The 19,732-nt window shown below is 36.3% G+C and overlaps 1 protein-coding gene across 3 annotated transcripts in view; it reads left to right on the forward strand.

Moving 5' to 3' along the window:
• Positions 1 to 19,732, forward strand: part of PPP4R4 (protein phosphatase 4 regulatory subunit 4) — an 81,225-nt gene that overhangs the window by 36,794 nt on the left and 24,699 nt on the right. For 2 of the 3 annotated variants that reach the window (XM_016145520.2, XM_016145521.2), the window contains exons 4-14: positions 3,495 to 3,642; positions 4,176 to 4,249; positions 6,394 to 6,500; positions 7,287 to 7,394; positions 9,739 to 9,860; positions 11,816 to 11,938; positions 12,953 to 13,122; positions 13,480 to 13,599; positions 15,561 to 15,638; positions 16,544 to 16,627; positions 17,207 to 17,389. In XM_016145520.2, the coding sequence (XP_016001006.2) occupies positions 3,495 to 3,642; positions 4,176 to 4,249; positions 6,394 to 6,500; positions 7,287 to 7,394; positions 9,739 to 9,860; positions 11,816 to 11,938; positions 12,953 to 13,122; positions 13,480 to 13,599; positions 15,561 to 15,638; positions 16,544 to 16,627; positions 17,207 to 17,389 (1,317 nt within the window). Of the gene's footprint in view, positions 1 to 334; positions 438 to 3,494; positions 3,643 to 4,175; positions 4,250 to 6,393; positions 6,501 to 7,286; positions 7,395 to 9,738; positions 9,861 to 11,815; positions 11,939 to 12,952; positions 13,123 to 13,479; positions 13,600 to 15,560; positions 15,639 to 16,543; positions 16,628 to 17,206; positions 17,390 to 19,732 lie in introns of all 3 variants that reach the window. The other variant, XM_016145522.2, reaches the window with a different exon arrangement.

Consider the following 19,732-nt stretch of genomic DNA (forward strand, 5'->3'; position numbering starts at 1 on the left):
GAAATCTCTTCTTGATACATATAATGTGGGTTTATCGGAGACACAACAGTTTCCCTCTCTGCAAGGCCTGTATCACACCGTTTTGCAAAATGCTTTCTTACACCATTTATGCTAACTGAAGAATGATTTTAAACACACAAGTGTCTAGTACATTTTCCTTCCTTGAATGGGAATCGTTTTCTAAATTTGGAAATATACCATTAACTCATTTATCACATGTCTCATTTCATTTTCGAGGGGTTCAAGTTGGAATGCCAGCGTACGGTAGCGTGTAAGAGGAAGGGTAACTGGCGTGAAGGCATGCACTTAAGCAATAGAGGAATTTACTTTTCAGTGTCTTCCAAGGTCCATGAGGATGCATACTTATTTACCCAGAGAGTATGGATCTCACTATGTTTGTCCAGGAGGTGTGGCTCTGTGGAGGAGAATACTTATAGGTAAGTATCAATCTCTTATTGTATTATGTTTCAGAAAAAAGATATGTTTAGAAATCAATTGATTTTTAGCAGTGATAAAATCTCTTAGACTGTGCTGGTTTCTTAACAGTGGACAGTCCCAGATGTTGAAGTCAGCACAACAAGAGAAAAACCCAAATCCCGATAAGACTTGAGGATTTTTCGAAAATTAAATGCAAACTAGTTGGGGCAAATGTTGCTGCAGGCGTGAAGACTAAGTAACAGTAAGAAGATGTGCCGTTGGAGAGCTGCTCATGTCCTTCTTTTGCATAAAGTTTGCACACGTACAAAACCCAGGACTTTAATGGCTTTTTCAGAGGGGGCAGAATTACATCTCTTGGAACTTAAAACAGCAGACCCACGTGAACCGGAACGTACACTGTGGCCCTCATGATTTATTTTAATATTTCTCCTCAAAGTACTTTCTGTTTTTAAATAAAAACCGTGCCTTCTGAAACCTGTAAGTGATGTATACTGGCCACATCAAATCTTTGAAAAGCGTTTTCCAAATCCAAAATTGTTAGCGTGGAACCAATGTTTGTTTGGTAAACAGTAAAACAGGGGGATGTGGGCGGGCTTATTTCAGAGACCGATTGCTGCTTCTGCTTTATGCCTTATTATTTCTTCTCTTTTTCTTTTAGCCAAGAACTCTTATGCTACATAATTGACTATTGCTCGAAAAAAGTTGCACAATAATGTTTATACGTGTGATACAAAAGTTTAAAACAAAACGAAACAAAAACCAGCCACCGTACTGTTTTCTGGGAATTAACCATCCCACATAAACATGTGCCACAGGAAGCCACTGCCAGCTCTCCCACCGACCACAGGAAGGCTTAGGATTGCTTTAGGTCATGCCTTAATAACGATGAATTGGAAATGCAGGGCCTGGGAGAAAGAATTTATTGCTTAGATCTGGCATCAGGCAAGGTTGCCAAGTACTCGCTGCTTGGCCTTCAGCAAAATACTTGAGAGCTCTCAGTCTGTTTCTTCTATTGTAGAATGACTTGTATTATTTCTTAGCACAATGTCTGGCAGTGGCCCCCGCCATGCTGAATCAAGGAGTCCGGGTACATGGTCTAAATCATGGTGACAGAGATACTGGGGTAGAAGATGGCAGGAACGTCTCCTTATTGACATGACAGAAAGAGGATTGAGAATGCATTTCTGCGTGATCCATTTTGGCTTTGCCTTGTGTCTAATTCTACCAAACCCTAACCTTTAGGACTCACCTTAAAATCTCTTGCAGCCTCCTTTTAGGAGATGTGGAAAGGGTGTGTGAAGGGAGAAAGCATCAAGAGCAGAAAGTGTAGATGCAAGAGTAAGAGATATTCAGTCAGTCATCCAGCCATTATACTGAACGCCCGCTGTGTGCCAGGAGTGGAGGATACGGTAGTGAACAAAACAGACAAAAATTCTTGCAGTCGTGAAGCCTATGTTATAGATGTGGGAAACAGACCATAAATAAATTAATATGTTGGATGATGGAGATAATAGGTCTGTACGGGGAGTAGTGAGAGCTGGGGCAAGGGAGTGGCTTTCAGTTGAAAACAGGATCATGTGAAAATCTGGGAAAAGGGGGAATTGGGAACAGATCTTGTAAGTCATTGAAAGGAGTCTGAATTTTTCTTCGAGCAAGATATGAAGCCATTGGAGACTTCTGAGCAGAGAAGTGATACGATCTGACTTCTAAGAGTCTCTCTGCAGTACAGAGGGGCAGTGATGGAATCAGGGACTAGATAACAGGTGATTGGAATAATTCAGGCCTGAAATGGTGGCGGCTGGGATCAGGGTGGTAGTGGTGGAGGTGATACGTTGTCAGATTCTGGATCAGAACGCATCGGTCCATTGACTGGGGTGGTGAGGGACTGGGAGCTGTTAAGGATGACCCTAGCGTTTTTGGGCTGACAGCTAGAAGGGCAGAGTTGTCAGCTACTGTTTACCGAGATGAAAATGAGAGGAGGAGCAGGTTTGGGGAAGAGATCGTTTCAGGTGTGGACCAGGCGAGATTCCTACCACAGAGCCTAGTGTAGAGAGGAGACAGTTGGATGTACAATGGTCATTATTTGACACTCAATTTGCACAAGTTGGTAAGTCATCAAAGTTCTGTTTAAATGATTTAAATTTCTAAGAAGACGGTATTATAATTCACATGATGTATATTAGGAAATGATGTAGAAAGATTAATTTTCTTAAAATCACAGATACGAAGCTTTGTTTTATAGCTACAAGTTCCACATTGATTAAACAAATAATACTTATAGTTACCTTCACATCAGACACACTCTCTCTTCTAGAGAAGAATAGGTGATATCTTTAATGAGGATTATATGAAAGGTTTTTTTTTTTTTTTTACTTTTTGATGTGTTGAAATCTGATATTCTCATGTATGCTTTAACTTTGAATATACATTAAAATTCTTTTAAATGGTGAATGTAGATGGCTATGAATATAATTAATTAAAAAACATTCTTATATTTAAAAATTCCTTCTTTTAAAAGCAGTTTACTTCGTGGTAATATATATTCTTGTCAGTTTTTAAAGGGGGAAATTAATTTGCACAATCTTAAGTTTATTTCTTTTATATCGTAAAATGCATAATGTTTATATTTTGAAGCAGAAATACAAATAATGAAAACACATGTAATTGAGCTTTGACGTTATTATTTTCTAGTTATGATGGCAAACTATACAATACAAATAGCAAAATGGAAGTTGAAATCTATCAAAAATGTCTATTCTATTATTTAAAGATTTATATGCTTTTATAACTTTCATTCAATAAAACAATGGGATATTATTTTATTTCATAAATTCCTAAGACAGTTAAATTTTATATGGTCTAATAACTTAGGTGATCAGGAGCAGATTAAAATAGTTTTCTTAAATTAAGCCGTAGGAGGAAGTACGTATTTTTAAAAGTCATATGTAGTGATTTACGGACTATGACTATGTTTACTTTCTATGACCTTGGATTTTTAAAAATTATAATTTCCGATCTCTCATCTATGTAACAGCAAACTCTTTCTGATTACACAGGAAGTCCTGCACGTTGCAGGAGTGGAAATGCAGTTAACGGCCGCGGTGTCGTTTCTGACCATTCTGCAGGAAGAATCGGTGTCAATTCACACATATGCCCACTCCTTCCTCCAAGTCATTCTGCTACATCTGGAGCACAGAGATGCAGGTCAGGGGTCTGGTGTGCTTAATTATATACTTATTTACTGTTTCTTGAATGTGGTCGTGATGTTCTTTGAACCTCTTTTTAGCCTGATGAGTATAACTGAATGAGGCCATGCTGTCCAAGAGTTGATCATTAGTCTGACTAAAAATAGCCATGGCTGTATCTTACAAAACCTGAAAAATTCAGTATCCTTGAAAGCCGAAGACCCATTAGTTCACCTTATGATTTACACTTTCTTCGATTTTTTAAATTTTACTTTTGTGTTATAATATCGTACAGCAAAAAAGTGTACACTTTGAGTTAAATAGATCCACTAATATTATTTTTAAAGATGTAAATGTTTTCTAGATGTTGGCTAAGATAAACTTTTTCTACTAGTAATAAAAATTATTCCACTTTATCATTAAATACTACTGTAACTATTAATTGCTGAGTTGAAACTAAATTTGTGAGACTTTTCTTGTGTTTTAGTTTTGTGTGTCTGTCAGATTGTAAGTGAGACATTTAATTTGACATATTTTATCTGTGTAAATCAGGTGTCAGCAACGCGTGGCTGGAAACTCTTCTGTCTGTGATAGAAGTATTGCCCAAAGAAACCCTAAGGCATGAGGTAATACTCTTTTCTTTCTTTTCTTTTCTCTTTTCTTTTTTCTTTTTCCTTCCTTCCTTCCTTCCTTCCTTCCTTCCTTCCTTCCTTCCTTCCTTCCTTCCTTCCTTCCTTCCTCCCTCTCTTTCATAAAAACAAGTAAGTGAAGTTTTGCTTTTTGTTTTTGAATAAATATGGCATTTTAAAAAAGAATAAAGTTATTTCCCACTCATAAAGCAACATATATTCATCATAAAAAATTTGAGGAGTACAGAAAATAGTAGAAAGAAAAATCATGATTCTGTGCTTAGCCACTTTCAACATTCTGCTATAACTTCGTTTCAGGTTTTTTCCCTATGTATGGCTGCTTTTGGCCATGTTAGTGATCATATTGAATTTATATATGATTGTTTTACACTTAGCATTATTTTCCTGTTAGTTTAAACTCAGTAGTAGCTACAAAATACTTTGCTTGTTAGACATTTAAGCCTGTTTTCAGAGTTTTATTATCAAAATAAGGCATTAATGAAGATCTCTGTAGAGCTTTTCCTGTTTTTCAGAAAATTTCCTTAACTATAGCTTCCAAAAATGTGGAATTACTAAGTCAGAGGGCACAAAGATTCTTGAGGATGTTGATTAGCAATATGTGAAAATGCTTGTCTCCTTGGACTTTTATCAGGAAGAGTGTTCCAATTTAATCTGATGATGATCCTAAAATGGAATTGCATTTTAATCGGAACTTTAAAAAATTATTATGCTGTTGAATGTTTTCTCATATACTATATTAATATCAGTTCTATTTATTCTTTTGGAATTATGTGACCATCTCCTTTGATCACTATTTATATAGTGCTTTTTATCTATCAAGGGTGCCAATCCTTTGTTTGTTGCAAATATTGTTACTAATTCCTTGTTTGCTTTTTTGTTTTCAACAGTGTTTAATATACCCTTCTCTAAAAGTTTTAGTAAATTAAGATGAGAGAATGGGAAAATTGGAAAAGAAATTTATTCTGTAATAAAAAGGTTTTTCATCCTGTGAATGTTATCCCTATATATATTTCTTTTCAAACATGTCTTTGGCGAAGTGTTGTCTGTGAATTTCGTCAAGTGTCTTTGTTCTTTCTTTGCCCTCATGCAATTTATGGTCCTACCACAATGCTCACATGCTCGCTCAAAAATACTCGCAGTTATAAGGATGTTTGTATACTTGATGCCAAACATCTAGATGATTACACGTATTTAAATGTTGAACGTAATGTTGACACGTGCTATTTATATTTTTGAAGAGTGATATGTAGTAGATGCAGTTCTTTCCTGGAACACCATGTAGTATTTAACGTATGATTTTTAAGATTTTCAATATGCATTTTATTTCATATATTTCACGTTTATATTTGTTAGTATGCATCCAGGAATTTTGGTCACTTTGTTGAGAGGAATAAAACCCGTTGACCCTTTTGTTAGAGTCATAGAATTTTAGAACTTAGACGGCTCTTAGTACAACATATTCTAATTTCTATTTTAAATAGATGAGAAACCATGGGATGAGAAATAGCAAGATGAGTTGGACAATTTAAAGAACTGGGACCAGAATTAGGACTTGATCTTCATAGTTCTTTACAGTGTATCATACTGTTGAGCCATTGAGTGCCCAGCAGATGTGTGATACAGTATCAGACCTGGGTTGTTGTATTCAAATGACAGAGTGACTTAATAGAATCTATGCGAGACTATAATCTATGATATTTTGCACGCCTTTAGGATAAATATAAAAATCTATATAGGATAAAAATAAATTTCAGGGCAGCTGGTCATTAATTTTCTTTTTTCTTTTGAAAACATGTTGCACAATTATACTTTATATGCATACAGATTATTATAGAATTCGCCATAGCTTAAATTCAATCTCTTTTTTGCCCAATTGATTTTTACTACATGATTTATCATCATCTTTATCATACGTATGCAATTACCTGGAATGCAGACAAGGTGATCCAGGTCGAACAACTATGCACCTCAAATCGTAATTCAGATTCTTTAAAAACACTTAGAACTCTAAAATAGTCTTTGGAGAAAATAACTGACAGTGTCAAGAATATTTAAAACCTAAAAAAAAAAAAAGAATATATAAAACTTGGTGAATTTGTTCTCTAAATCTTTCTCTTTAGATTTTGAATCCACTTGTTTCCAAGGCACAACTTTCTCAAACAGTCCAGTCTCGTTTCGTTAGCTGTAAAATTTTAGGAAAATTAACCAACAAATTTGATGCCCATACGTGAGTATTTGTGTTAACTTTTTGTCTGCTTTCTTAAATTGATTTAAAATGTATAATAACTATGTGGCCAACAATTATATTAAGTTCCTATTATTCCATACTACATACAAATTTAGTTCTTTTAACGTTATAGAATTCTCAGAAGTCTACTTATTCAGATGCATTTCTTCTTGATCTCATGGCTTTTCAAACTCGATAAGGTTAACTTTCCTATTTCCTGTCTTAATTTACCTGTCACATATCTAGTATAGTTTTGAGGATGAAATGGCATTGTCTTCTAGACTGCAAAAATTGGTAAACACGACATAAAGACAGGCTTTTTGCCTTCTTCCATTATTGTTATGAATTCATTATTTTGAGTAATGTATTATATTTTGAGGTTTTTATGGAGCATGTTTATAATTTGTATGCTCCTCTCTGCTCAGATGATAAATCTCAAAGGGAAGGATGGAATGGCGTATAATTATAACATAAGAGTAAAATATAAAATTGAAGAATATCTTGGTCAATGGTTGCTAGAATCAGATATTCCACTTACTTACAGTTTTTTTCTTAGCTAAGATGTTTAACTAACAATCCACAATTAACCATTGTTTTTAAAAGACTCATATACATAATTTACAAGTAGCTGATGAAAACATCCAGATGTAATTACAAATGTAAAAAATATTGTAACCTTTAAAGTTTTATATTAATGTTTGCTAGGATTTTGATGATAATTATTTGAAAATATTAATTATTCTGAAACACTCACCCATCTGCATGTTTCTTTCCTCTCTCTCTAAGCATTAAAAGAGAAATACTTCCTTTGGTAAAATCACTCTGTCAAGATGTAGAATACGAAGTTCGATCTTGCATGTGTCGGCAATTAGAAAATATAGCTCAGGGCATTGGGTAAGTATACTTCCAATTTCTTGTATCACATTCTTATTTCTGGATAGCAGACATGCGAATCCTCTTCCTGTATTCCATGAAAGCATACTGTTGAAAGGATAAACTATATATGATCTTTAAGAATGATCCTGATTAGTTCCCCCTGATGTGTCTAGGTTAAAAGAGGTAAAAGTGAAAATGCTTAGCATGGTATGCATTCAATTAGTGTTAATTTCTTTTCTTCTCACCTTAAGTGACATAGCTGTCATTCCGAAGGCCTGGATCCAGGAAGGGAAAATGCCCCAATATGAACCATGCATGCCCTCTTATTTACAAGTAATCGATTCCCTAATTTTGATCTCAAAACCAGTTTTGTATGATAGGTCTTCTAAGTCTAGGCTGACTCTGGATCATTGTGGGCCATAATTAATTCAGTCTCAGCCAGATCTGCACTCCTTAACCAGGATCAGAACCTATTAGGAGAACATACTGTTGTTTTTTTGTATCCTGTTTTTTTTTTTTTCACCGTATATTTTGCCACTGTTAAAAATGGGCGAGTCATCATGTGTTCATAGTAGTTCTGAAAATTAATTTAGGATTATCGCTTAAGGATTAACTTATAAAAGTAAAACTAGAAAGAATCTACTTAGCTTATGTAGACTGCTTACAAGTGCCTGACACATAGTAAAACAGTAGCCAAGTGTTTACTTCTATTATTATTTTGTAAATTTTGACATAAACAACTAATTTCTTAGGCTCATCTCTAAAAATAGGATAATACAGGTAAAAAATAAGGAAACTTTTTATGTGTATCGTAGAACTCAAAAGGCTAAGTTTATGCTTCTCCCAGTAGTACATGAGATATTTCCTGTACCTTTACCAACAGAGCAGATTTATCATTAAATTTTCTAATTTCATTGGCAAAAGTAGTATTTCACTATTGTTTTTGTACATATCTCGTATCATCCAATAGCTGCCTATCTACTTGAGTATATCTCTTGCTGAACTCAGAGCATCTGGAAGACAGGATTGTATCTTTGATTGTTTCATTGCCTATATGTAATTTAGCGCTTACTTAAGGCAGCTGCTCATGTATATTCATTAAATGAATATATTTCTCTGACAACCAATGAAGTTGAACAAGGAGCATGAATACGTGGTTATTTGCCACTTGTAATTCTTCTTTATGAAGTACATGGTCATTTTCTTTGCCCATATGCCCATTATAAAAGTTGAGGGGCAATAAGTCATCATGGCAGACCTACCCGTGTAGGATGCAAATAGTTCCCTCTTTCGTTAGTTCCTCTTAGGCAACTGGATCGTAGCGGAGTATTTTTTCAGGAAGTAGGTATGTGTTGTATACTGCCTAAGCTAGTAGTATATTTAGGAGAATTTCTTTCTCTTGACTTCACATGTAAATTCCACCCTAGGTTATAATTTTTTCAATAAAAAGCCTTCTGGTATGTGGTACAGAAGCCTGAGGACAGCCTGGTCCTATTATATTTGTGGAAGTCCAGTTTTATCAGCTTGATGCTATCGATGCTAGTAATTACGATCTAACCCTCATGATGTCCTCAGGGAGTAAGATACAGGGTCAAGGATAATGAGATGAATGAAATAGGCAAGCTTGCCCAGATGGCCAACCAAAAATTTTGGGGTCTGGCGAGTGATACAGCTCTACCCAGGTGCTGGCTATGATGTGTCATCTGATGGTAGCTGCCTGCTCCAGCTTACATACTGATGCAGATGGTTGGCCAACACAGCAGGACAGCACCAGCATTTCAAGAAACCTCATTTGTTTGTGCCCTTTTCATTGGCCTGATCTAAGGAGACTGGGCCAGAAGAAATACTGGGGGCCCATCCATATCCACATTTCTTTTCACAAGATGAAGTTGCCTCTCGTGTTCTTACTCGGCCTTCCTCTACGTGGTTCTCCTTCATCAACAGCCTCCAATCTGACAAAAGACAAACATGGACAGAGGACCAACCATCAGTCCCATCATATCTGATTTCTACAACCTGCCCCAACAAAGACAATCATGGATCTGCTTTGCTGAAGCGGTTTCCAATGGAAAAGTGTATTATACTTTGTGGTTAGGTATAAATTAGTCATTAAGATCTCTGCGGGTAACAATGTTGTGCTGGGAGAACTAGGATCGATTTAAATAACTTTGCAGTTACTATTAACGTTTCTTGTGTTAATATCATACTTGCCCAACCAGATCAAAAGTTCCTGGAAAGCAGGAACCATATCTTTATGATTTTTCCTATTCTCTGTAGCATCTAACTTGTGGCTCATTATTAGTGAGTTTTTTGCTACAAATTTATTGATTTGTTTTATTTTCTTCCATTGCTTATTGTGCAGGACAGAACTTACAAAAAGTGTGGTGCTCCCTGAGTTAATAGAACTCTCCAGGGATGAAGGCAGCAGTGTGCGACTCGCAGCTTTTGAAACTTTGGTTAACCTGCTTGACATATTCGATACAGGTAAATCTTCACATGGACATATCTTTGCTTCTGACAGCAACGCTTTCCGTAAGTTTTGCGTTGCTAATAAGGAATAAAGGTAGATGCAGAACAGAATTTCTTACGTTAAGTGTTATGATGAATGTTCCGCTTTCTTTCCTTCCTGTCTTTTCTATGGCCCTTTCTCTTTCGGTGCCCTCTCTGCTGCCTCATGTACCCTCATGGCACGCACTGTTGCTACCTATATTCTGTACTTCTCTCTTTCTTTTCATCAAAATCCAACTTACTTTTGTGTAGGACTGAAAATTTGGCTTGGTAAACAGCCTTTAAGTTGGTCAACTCATTGACCCTAAGAAAGATCTTGATTGGAGAAATGTTTACGTTAGTTTCCTCTCCTTAATATTTTAATGCTAGATATCTCATGGCCCACAGAAGGAGAAATTTGGGATGGGGAATTTGAGTGGGAATGGATAAGGAGGTATTTCTTAGTGTTGCGCAAATCGAATCACAGAGACAATTAGCTGTTCCGCTGAGTGTATGACTAGACTCTTGATTAACGCTGGACTTTAGTTTATGAGTAAACAATAACCATCTTGATAGGATAAAATTTGGATAGGTAAATGTCAAGTACTTGGATGCAATACTCTAATTACAGGATTACATTTACTTGGGTTAACAGCATCTTACCTGAACTGGGAGAGCCTCTTAAAGATTATTGCAGCATAGATAATAATTATGTATGAATGTTACAGGATAATCATTTAGGCTCTCTGAGGAGCCAGAGGAGTAGAAACTGTAATACGTGATGCATGAATAAATGACTGAATGTCCTTGTTCTCATAACGGGGCACCCCCAGACATCCCAGCTGGATGCGTGGCATCGTCTTCAATGTCTTCCGCATCTCTGCCCCACGCTTGGTTATCACCAATTTGGGCCTAATCTGTGTTCGTAAAGGAAGCTAAGCGGAACGTAGCCACGCCCACTCATTTTTGTATTACCTATAGCTGTTTTTGTGCCACAGTGACAGTGTTGAATAGTTTCGACACAGAAACTGCAAAGCCTAGGACGTTTATGAAAAAGATTGCAGATCCCTGCCTTAGTCCAACTGTGATCACATTGTCTTACGATATTTTTTTGTTTGGCTTCATGCCGGTCTGACTTTCTCAAGTTCAGAGGTCATTTATTATTCATCTTTCGACTTCTATTTAATATGATGCTTGTTTTGTAGAAATCTAATAAATATTTGTCGAATGAATGTCATTTAGTGAAAACAGGAGATGTGGCACGGAAATGTGATGACAGTAGCAGTAATAGCAGTACTCTAAGAAGCCTATTATGGCACTCAGTACTGGCAGACCCTTAATGAAGTAGGGATTCTTTTCTGAAAGTTTAAGGGAATTGTGGGTAACTCAGTATTTTAGAATCAAAACTTAAATATTATGTATATATTTCCGAAACTTCTGACTTAAGCAGACATACTCAGAAAACCAATTAACTTTTTAGAGTCCTCTAAGAAGTAAAAGGGAAGAAATTCACTATCCAGAACATATTATAAGCTAACTTATTTCAATCAAAAGCTGCAGCATGGTATGAAATGTATGCAAAAGAGAGTAAGAAAGGTTTTCTGTGCCTGCTTCTCATCCGTCGATATCAGTGGTGTTAAGAATTCTTATAGTTATTTAGACTCAACACTTCAGTCATCTTAGTTTTTTAATTTGTAATCACTTTATATTCTATTCTCTGTGGCCCATAGTATAGAGTCCAAACCCCTCAGCCTGGCATTAAAGTTTTTGATAATTTCAACTCTCCTCTGACCTCTTCTTTACCACGCACCCCCATTATCATTGTTTTCCAATATTTCTTATTACCATGTGGCCAAGCTGGTAATTTTTCTTTCTGGAATTTGTATATATGTATTAATTTCTAAGTGTTTAGTGTAGACAGTGGATCTAAAGTGTTTTGTTTTGTTTTCCAGATGACAGAAGTCAAACTATACTTCCCTTAGTGAAATCATTTTGTGAAAAGTCATTCAAAGCTGATGAATCAATTCTTATTTCCTTATCTTTTCACCTAGGAAAACTATGCCATGGACTATATGGTATGTATCCTAAGAATTTCAAGATCACACATAATTTTTTCCTTTATCTTCTACCTTAGCCACTAAACTTCAGCTCCTCAGCTGTAAAATCTATCCTGTAAGTGTGTGAAATCTTGAGAGGTCTTAGAATTTTTGTAGCACAATTTAGAACACATTTAGTAATGACGTTTTCACTAATAGAACCTGTTTGAAAAAACAATGACAGTGAAGTAGGCATAGCCCTTTAAATTTCCGAATATTTTATATTTATGTATTAGTTGCTGTATGATAATAGATGCTCATGCATATTAACTGTTGGTGCATGATAAGTATTTGCTTATTAACTATTTTTTGAATAATTAACATATCATGTGAAAAGTTCAGCTTAGAATGTAGAATAATACTCGTAACTCTTGACACATTGAGCATATTACTCAGTTCTTAGCTTACAAAATAATGTAAGCATCAATTATAACCATCTAGCATAGTAAAACATCTTTTTATGTGGATTGTAGACTTTTAATGGGTGGTTGAAAAATGTATTGTAATATATAATGAGTTTCTATTTCCCTAAGATAGTTAATGAATATGGAACCGGTCTACTGATCAAAAATATTTCAAGTTTACTGAGCCATCTTTTAGATTGAATTTTTAAGCTTCTCTGCAGACATATCCATGTTTTTTCTGCAGGCAATTTTTGAATATTTACCACAATATTAGCATTATAGTGACTTGTCATTGGTCTATAGTATGATCCATGCTGCGGAAATTCGTGCAGACATAATTCCTGCATTGCATAGTTTATACTATTGATATTAAAATAAAAATATTATTTCAATTAACATAAAGTGAAACAGCAGACCTATTAGATTTTTTCATAATCGTTACTTTTTCCTCCCTGTTGCTTTTATTTATGATCACTAACCATTTATTTAAGTATTTGATTCTAATTATGTTTTTATTGTACTTTACTTTTCTCTTTTTGATTTTTGTTTCAATTAAGATGTTGAGCAAAGGTTTTACATTTTGTTTTAGGAATTTTTACTCCAGATCAGCACTTGAGATTTTTGGAGTTTTATAAGAAACTTTGTACATTGGGTTTGCAACAGGAAAATGGACACAATGAAAATCAGATTCCTCCCCAAATCCTAGAGCAGGAGAAGAAGTATATTTCTGTACGGAAGAACTGCGCTTATAACTTTCCGGTAACAAATTATGTATTTGTATTGTCTAAACATTTTGATTATTACTTAAAATTATGTGAATAGACAGCATTAAAAAAATATCGCCATAAAAAAAATAATCACCATATTTCAAACTTGCTACTTAGCATTATGTCTGGTGGATACAGTAGGTACCAAGCAAATATGGGTATCATTTACATTTCCCTGGATATATAAATTAGAATTACATGCATGCATTTGGATCTTCCAAATATGATTCCTAGCTAAATTATCATTCAGAGGACATGATTTAAATTGAACTGAATTGACTATAATATCAGATGTTGATGCACCTTTTTTCCTCCTTCCCACCCCTCTCCTCCATTCCACCTCCACCAGGCCATGATTGTTTTTGTCGATCCTAAAAACTTCCACATGGAACTCTATTCCACGTTCTTCTGCCTGTGTCATGACCCGGAAGTGCCAGTCAGATACACGATTGCTATTTGCTTTTATGAAGTAAGTCTGAAGCAGCGTTACCACTTTGTTGTCAGTTCTATCTGTGTGCACTAGATGGTTTTTTGACGTTTTGTACACATCCGTTTACAGATATATTGTAAAATATGGTCTCTATATCTCTTTCGTAGTCTAGTCCTAAATCTTACTTTCAAATTCCTCTAATTCTTTTCTCAGAATGTTTACAGAATTCATTTCCATAAATATGTTTATCGTTTATTAATCCATTCATCTAACATATTTATACTAAGGGCTTACTTTAAGCTGATGCTGTGATGTAGATTTAGGTGTTGCAGATTGGGAAGTAATCAGGTTTTATATGCTTTATAATATTTATGTTTAACTTTGTACCTAAAGAACTTGAGAGCAAGTGGAAAATTGAGATTATTTAAATTTATTGTTTTTTACTGCCAATGTGTCATTTTATGAGCATAGCCTTTAGATTCAGCCCTTACAACAACTCTCTGTAACATAAGAGCAAAAGCAAATTGAAACTTTAATGACGGATTTAATTAATTATTTAGCCCTTGAGGCTGAAATTTGGGGCATTTTTATTGAGCGATTGCATTAAGTACATGCATGCTTATAGTCGCAGTAAACGTGTGTAAACCATAACTTGTCAGCTTCAAAACTGTCACATTAAAATCTATAAGTGGCATGATAAAACATTTCCTTCCTTTATAAGAGGTATAATAAATATTCTTATCCCCAGTGAGGATGTTCCATCCCCTTCCTTGCACTGTGCCTCTGTGTCGAAGACTGGTTACATTAACAGAAGGTGTATGAGATACCTCGGCATCGTTACAAATGTTATTTAAGGTTCTTGTGACTATTGGGTGGTCGTCCTTGCTTCTTTTGAATAACATTTTTTTTTTTTTTGGTATGAATGAATTAAATGTTCATTGTACAAAATCTAGGAAATATTTCCTTCAAATGGTATAATTAATTAAAATAATTCCAATGTTGCACAATTAAGTCATTTCGAAAATATATGTATAGAAATCTGCTTTTGGGGGAGGGGAGAGGGCAAGGCTCTGGCCAGCTGAGTGATAGGAGTGAGTTTGGAAATCATTGATCCGGCTACTTGCTGAGTGGCTAGTTTCCTTATTCTCACGATCATACGATTTAAGTAGGCCAATAATGATTCTTTCCCCCAGTCTACTCTGGTGGATTTAAATTTTCCTGACAGTGTTACTGCGGGATTCTGAGAATGACTTAGTATGTTCTGACTTTATTCTTGTTTTTATTATTTTGAAACTATTTTCGACAAGTCAAAAAGCAACCCTGTAGAGCAAAAATTTTGACACTTTTTAAAATCAGGAACCATTTTTACAAATAAAACTTTACGCAGAGCCAATATGTAAATAAATTCATCAACGAAGCTGAAATGGAAACGAGTGAATCTTCCGCCGTGTTTGTCTGTTCACAGAGGAGCCGCTTTAGTCTGGATGCTCCAGCTCCTCTCCTGATGATCAGATGGGAAAAGCCTCCGGGGTTTTGCTTGTGTTGGCGTTTTCTCCGTCCCTGTATCTCTGTAGGCCTTCAGCAGAATTCGCCTCTTGGGAAGTTCTAACTGGGATGAACGCTCACAAGCCTGGGTTATCCCATCAGACCCTGACGGCTGCTCTGAAACTTCCCAATATAAATTAGAGGCATGCAGGAGCTTATTATTCCTTGTGATATCAAAGTTATGACTCTGATAAATTCGTTTTTCTGTACCTTCCACCCCTATATGTTGATTTCCCCACCCTCATATGTCCATATACTCCAGCATGTTATGAAACAGAGTAAAAAGCTGATTACATGTGCAATTAATTTTCTAGGTATCTAATTTTATATTTATGCTGTAACCTAATCTCCTTTTAGAAGAAGTATCTAACGGGGCTGTATTTTTAAGAATAATTGTTATAGCCTTTATATGTCTAGTAGTCTCAAATCTGAGAGAGTTTATTGCTACATTTTAGGTGTCTAAACTTCTGGATTCTGGAGTATATTTAATACATAAAGAACTAATAACATTATTACAAGATGAATCACTGGAGGTAATGACTTCTTACTCTTTGTTTTTTATTTATTTTATGTTAGAGATGTCTGAATATATAAATGCTACCCCTGCCCCCCCCCCCCACACACGCACATGCACACACACTTCTTGGTAATCGAATGAATTCTTTCATCTGACAAGCCCTAGAAGTGTCAAGTCAATGTACCACTGTATAATAGACTGGAAATTGGGAGGATCTTTAACAAATATTAGGTTTTAAAATATATTTAGTTTTAAGTTACATATGCGTATATTCGTTAAGGACAATTTTGGCAATGCCAAAAAATAGACAAGAATGCCTTTAGTTCCAGTCACTATTACCGTGTTGTTATGTTCTTCCATTTCCTTTTTTTCTATGTAAATGTTTTTGTTTTACACAATTGTAGTCATATGATATGTCACATTTTATATATACATTTTGTCTCTTAGCATTATTTGGCGAGTATACATACTTGTGAAGGACTCGAAGTACTTTATTTCGATGCTGTAGTTAGTATATCCCATTCACCTAAATGACGACTAGCTCGCTAGAGTGCAACTCGTCGACATTTAGACATCGGGGAGGGTGTTGTCTGACTTCAACTCTGTTTTTCAAAAGTTTTTGAGCATCTGGTTGTGTGGAAGTTGCTGTCTCAGATCTAGACTATTTGATAATATCAAGAGGCAGATATTCTGACCTCCTTCGACAGTTTACGAATTTGATAGTGATAGGTACTTTGATCAAGGCAGTTGATCATGTTTCTAAGACCCTCCAGCAAAGAGATGTAAGAAAATAGCAACCTCCAAAACGTTGTCTGGTAAATAACACTATTTCTGTGTGAGAATTGACGTGTGAAGTTAACTAGTCTAAGATTAGGAAAACATAGCAATCATGGTAAGAGTAATCAATATCTCTGTTAAAAGGTACTAGATGCCCTTATAGACCATCTTCCAGAAATCCTGGAACTTATGTCTAATGGCGGAGAAAGCACTGTTCAAGAGAATAAGGTAAATCCCATGTGTCAAAAAGTCCCTGAATGTTGTAGGTATTACCTTACTCAGTCGTGAGCAATCAACGAAAGGACGTATGGAAAACATTTACCATAACGCTGGCCACGTGGCGGGTGCTCAGTGAATGTCCGCTGGAGTTCGAACAGCTCGACTTCCCTTCACAATCCTTATACCACTATACGTGTTATTTATTGTCCTTGGAGTTTACATTCAAAGGTCCAGTTTTTATTCACATGAATTATGATTCCAAGAGTAAGTAACTGGTGAGAACAAAAGGGTAGGAATTTAGGAGATCAAAGTTTGCTGACAGTGAACTATAATAAATTTTACTTTAATTAGAAGGGCTGTGAGTCCCAGCCTCTTTCCAAATTTTGTTTCCGTCAATCATAAATTTTGCCTACGACTTCTTTTAAAGTATTTGTTTAATCAGACGATCTCCCTCTGACAACCGAGATGCCTCCTCAATGCCGAAGTGAGCGAGAGCGTCTTCCCGCCGTGCCGTTAGCTGAGCAGTGTGAGCGCGTGCTGCGGCCGATCGATTTATCACCGGTTCTTTGGGCGGGTTTTCTTTTTCAGTTATCATCTCTGCCCGATTTGATTCCAGCTCTCACGGCCGCCGAACAGCGAGCCGCGGCCTCTTTAAAATGGAGAACTCATGAGAAGCTCCTGCAGAAATACGCCTGTCTGCCGCACGTCATCTCGAGTGACCAGATTTATTATCGCTTCTTACAAAGAATGTTCACAATCATGATGACAAACGTGAGCCCAATTCCTTTTCTCTTATTCTTTCGAACTCGAACTCATTCTGGGTTTTGGAATTAAACTACCAGATTTTTTTTTTTTTTTTTTTTCATTCTTGGAATAACACAACCGAGTTAGTTCACTCCCATCTATCCAGAAGGATGCTGTCCTCCCAGGATGTTATCTGAGGAGGGAACTCAGGCTTCCCTTTGCTCCTCCACTAGTTCTCCCTTTGATTACCTTCTACCCATCCCCTCACTCCCCCAGGATGGAGTGACCAGGAGGGGCCTCCACTAACCTTTTGTTTATATACCGCATACTGCCAGGGAGGGTATAAATAGACTCACTTCCGACATGATAACAGTTCTTCTCCAGGGGAAGTCTGACAAGAGGTAATGATCTCAATTGCAAAGTGTACCTTTTGCTCTTATGAACCCCTCTTACTAGTCATGGCCTCCGTGCCTGCCTCAGCTCTGCCATTTTGCTAAGGCATCCCTTAAGCCCCTTAATATAGGTATGGTTACTTTTTAAAAATCATACCTAAAGGGTAGCTATGGAACAGATCATGTTTATACCAGAAACATGAATGCCTTACTAAGAAGAACCTTAAAATTAGAGTCAAAAGCAGCGAGGAAAGGGTTGTACTCAAACTCCCCCACGCAGTAAGTTGTCTGCCTTTTTCACAAGAATTTCCAGAGAGGATTATTTAACCCACAGTTCATTGTACATTTAAAACGACATCCTACTACCATTTTTCGATGTCTACATAATGTGTATGTTTTAGAAACGGTTAAAAAAGTAGTTTAAATTCTCATTGTTCTTAATAAAAAGGAGCTAATACAATCTAGCAGCCATCTTGAAAACCCAAATCAGTTTCAGCTTCAAAGATTAAAAAGAAAAAAAAATGGCATCAGTGTAATTTACAATTAAGTAAAAAAAAAAAAAAGGCCTACATTTCATGTGCGAACGTTCCTACAAGCTTATTTCCTGTTTCAAAGCAAAGCCCAGAGGATGAAGCTTCTGTTGTAGATATAATGATCTTAAGAAGTGATTTTGACAGCGGTACCAACTTCTTCAGAGGACAGTGCATGAATGCACCACATAGGAAATGCCACAGAAAATCAAACGGAATGTATTAATTATTTTATTTAGAAATTACTTACTTGAGTGCCTGCTGTGTGTCAGGCACTGTTCTGAGAGCCGAGGAAATAGGAGTGAAAAAGACCGGCAGAATCCCGCTCCGACGGAGCTCGCACTGGCGAGGTGTGGGAATGATGAGATAAGTAAAGACGTTACCAGGTCTGACAAATGCTATGAAGCTCATCTTAATTTTTGTACCAGTGTAATTACTTAGTAGGCATGTTTGTGTTCAGAATACTAAGAATACACCACTTTTCCATATTTTTAGCTTCCTTTACTAGGAAAGAAATGATTTACAGCATAGAGTGTGGACAAAATAGTTTTAAATCAAAGAGATTTGAAAAAAAAATCGAAGAGATTTGTTTTATTGTTTTCTTTTACAAGGAGGTAATTTCACACTTAAAGGGAGATACACGATTATTACAGTACATTTTCCATGATCGAAGAAGACACATATATTCTGTTTCAGTATTCTCTGGAGAAAAGGAAGAGTTCTATTTTTAGTTTCATATCTGATGGTCATATTATTCATTCCTTTAACAGAATTTATCAAGCACTTGCTACCAAAACACCAAACGCTATTCTGGGTAATAGGAATACAATAGTGAACAAGACAGGTCATAGTCACATAAACCCTTACATTCTTTCGAACACAGGCAATAAACCGACGTACACATACGGCATGCCAGGGATGAAAAGTACAATGAGGACCCGTAAGGCAGGGTAGAGAGGAAGAAAGTGATTGAGGGTAGTTGGATGCGACTGTGGACATAGCGCTCGGGAAGAGTCCTCTCTGATCAAGTATGCTTCGTGCAGAGGCTTGAACAGAGTAATGGAGTGACCTCATGGCTGTCTGACGGGCGGGTGGTCCAGGCAAAGGGAATAGTGAACACAGTTCTGTGATACCGGCTGCGCTTGGCCATGAGAGGTGCACCAAGGCCATTGTGGAGAGCTGTAGAGAGAGAGGAGGCTGGAGATGTAGCGGGGTCCACAACACAGGTGCCTGAAGGCCATGATGTGGATTATGTTCTCTATCTAATACAGGAAAACCTTTGGAAGGTTTTGAGGAGAGGAATGACATAAGCTAACTTTTTTTTCTTCTTTTATTTTGAAAACACTAAAGACACAAAATGGCAGAGAAAATACTATAATGAACCCTCATAAGCCTATCACCTACCTTTACCAATTGTTAGCATTTTGCCATACAGGTGGTCCTCAACT

This window comes from Rousettus aegyptiacus, unplaced genomic scaffold (genome assembly GCF_014176215.1).
Source record: "Rousettus aegyptiacus isolate mRouAeg1 unplaced genomic scaffold, mRouAeg1.p scaffold_m13_p_3, whole genome shotgun sequence".
NCBI lineage: Eukaryota > Metazoa > Chordata > Mammalia > Chiroptera > Pteropodidae > Rousettus > Rousettus aegyptiacus.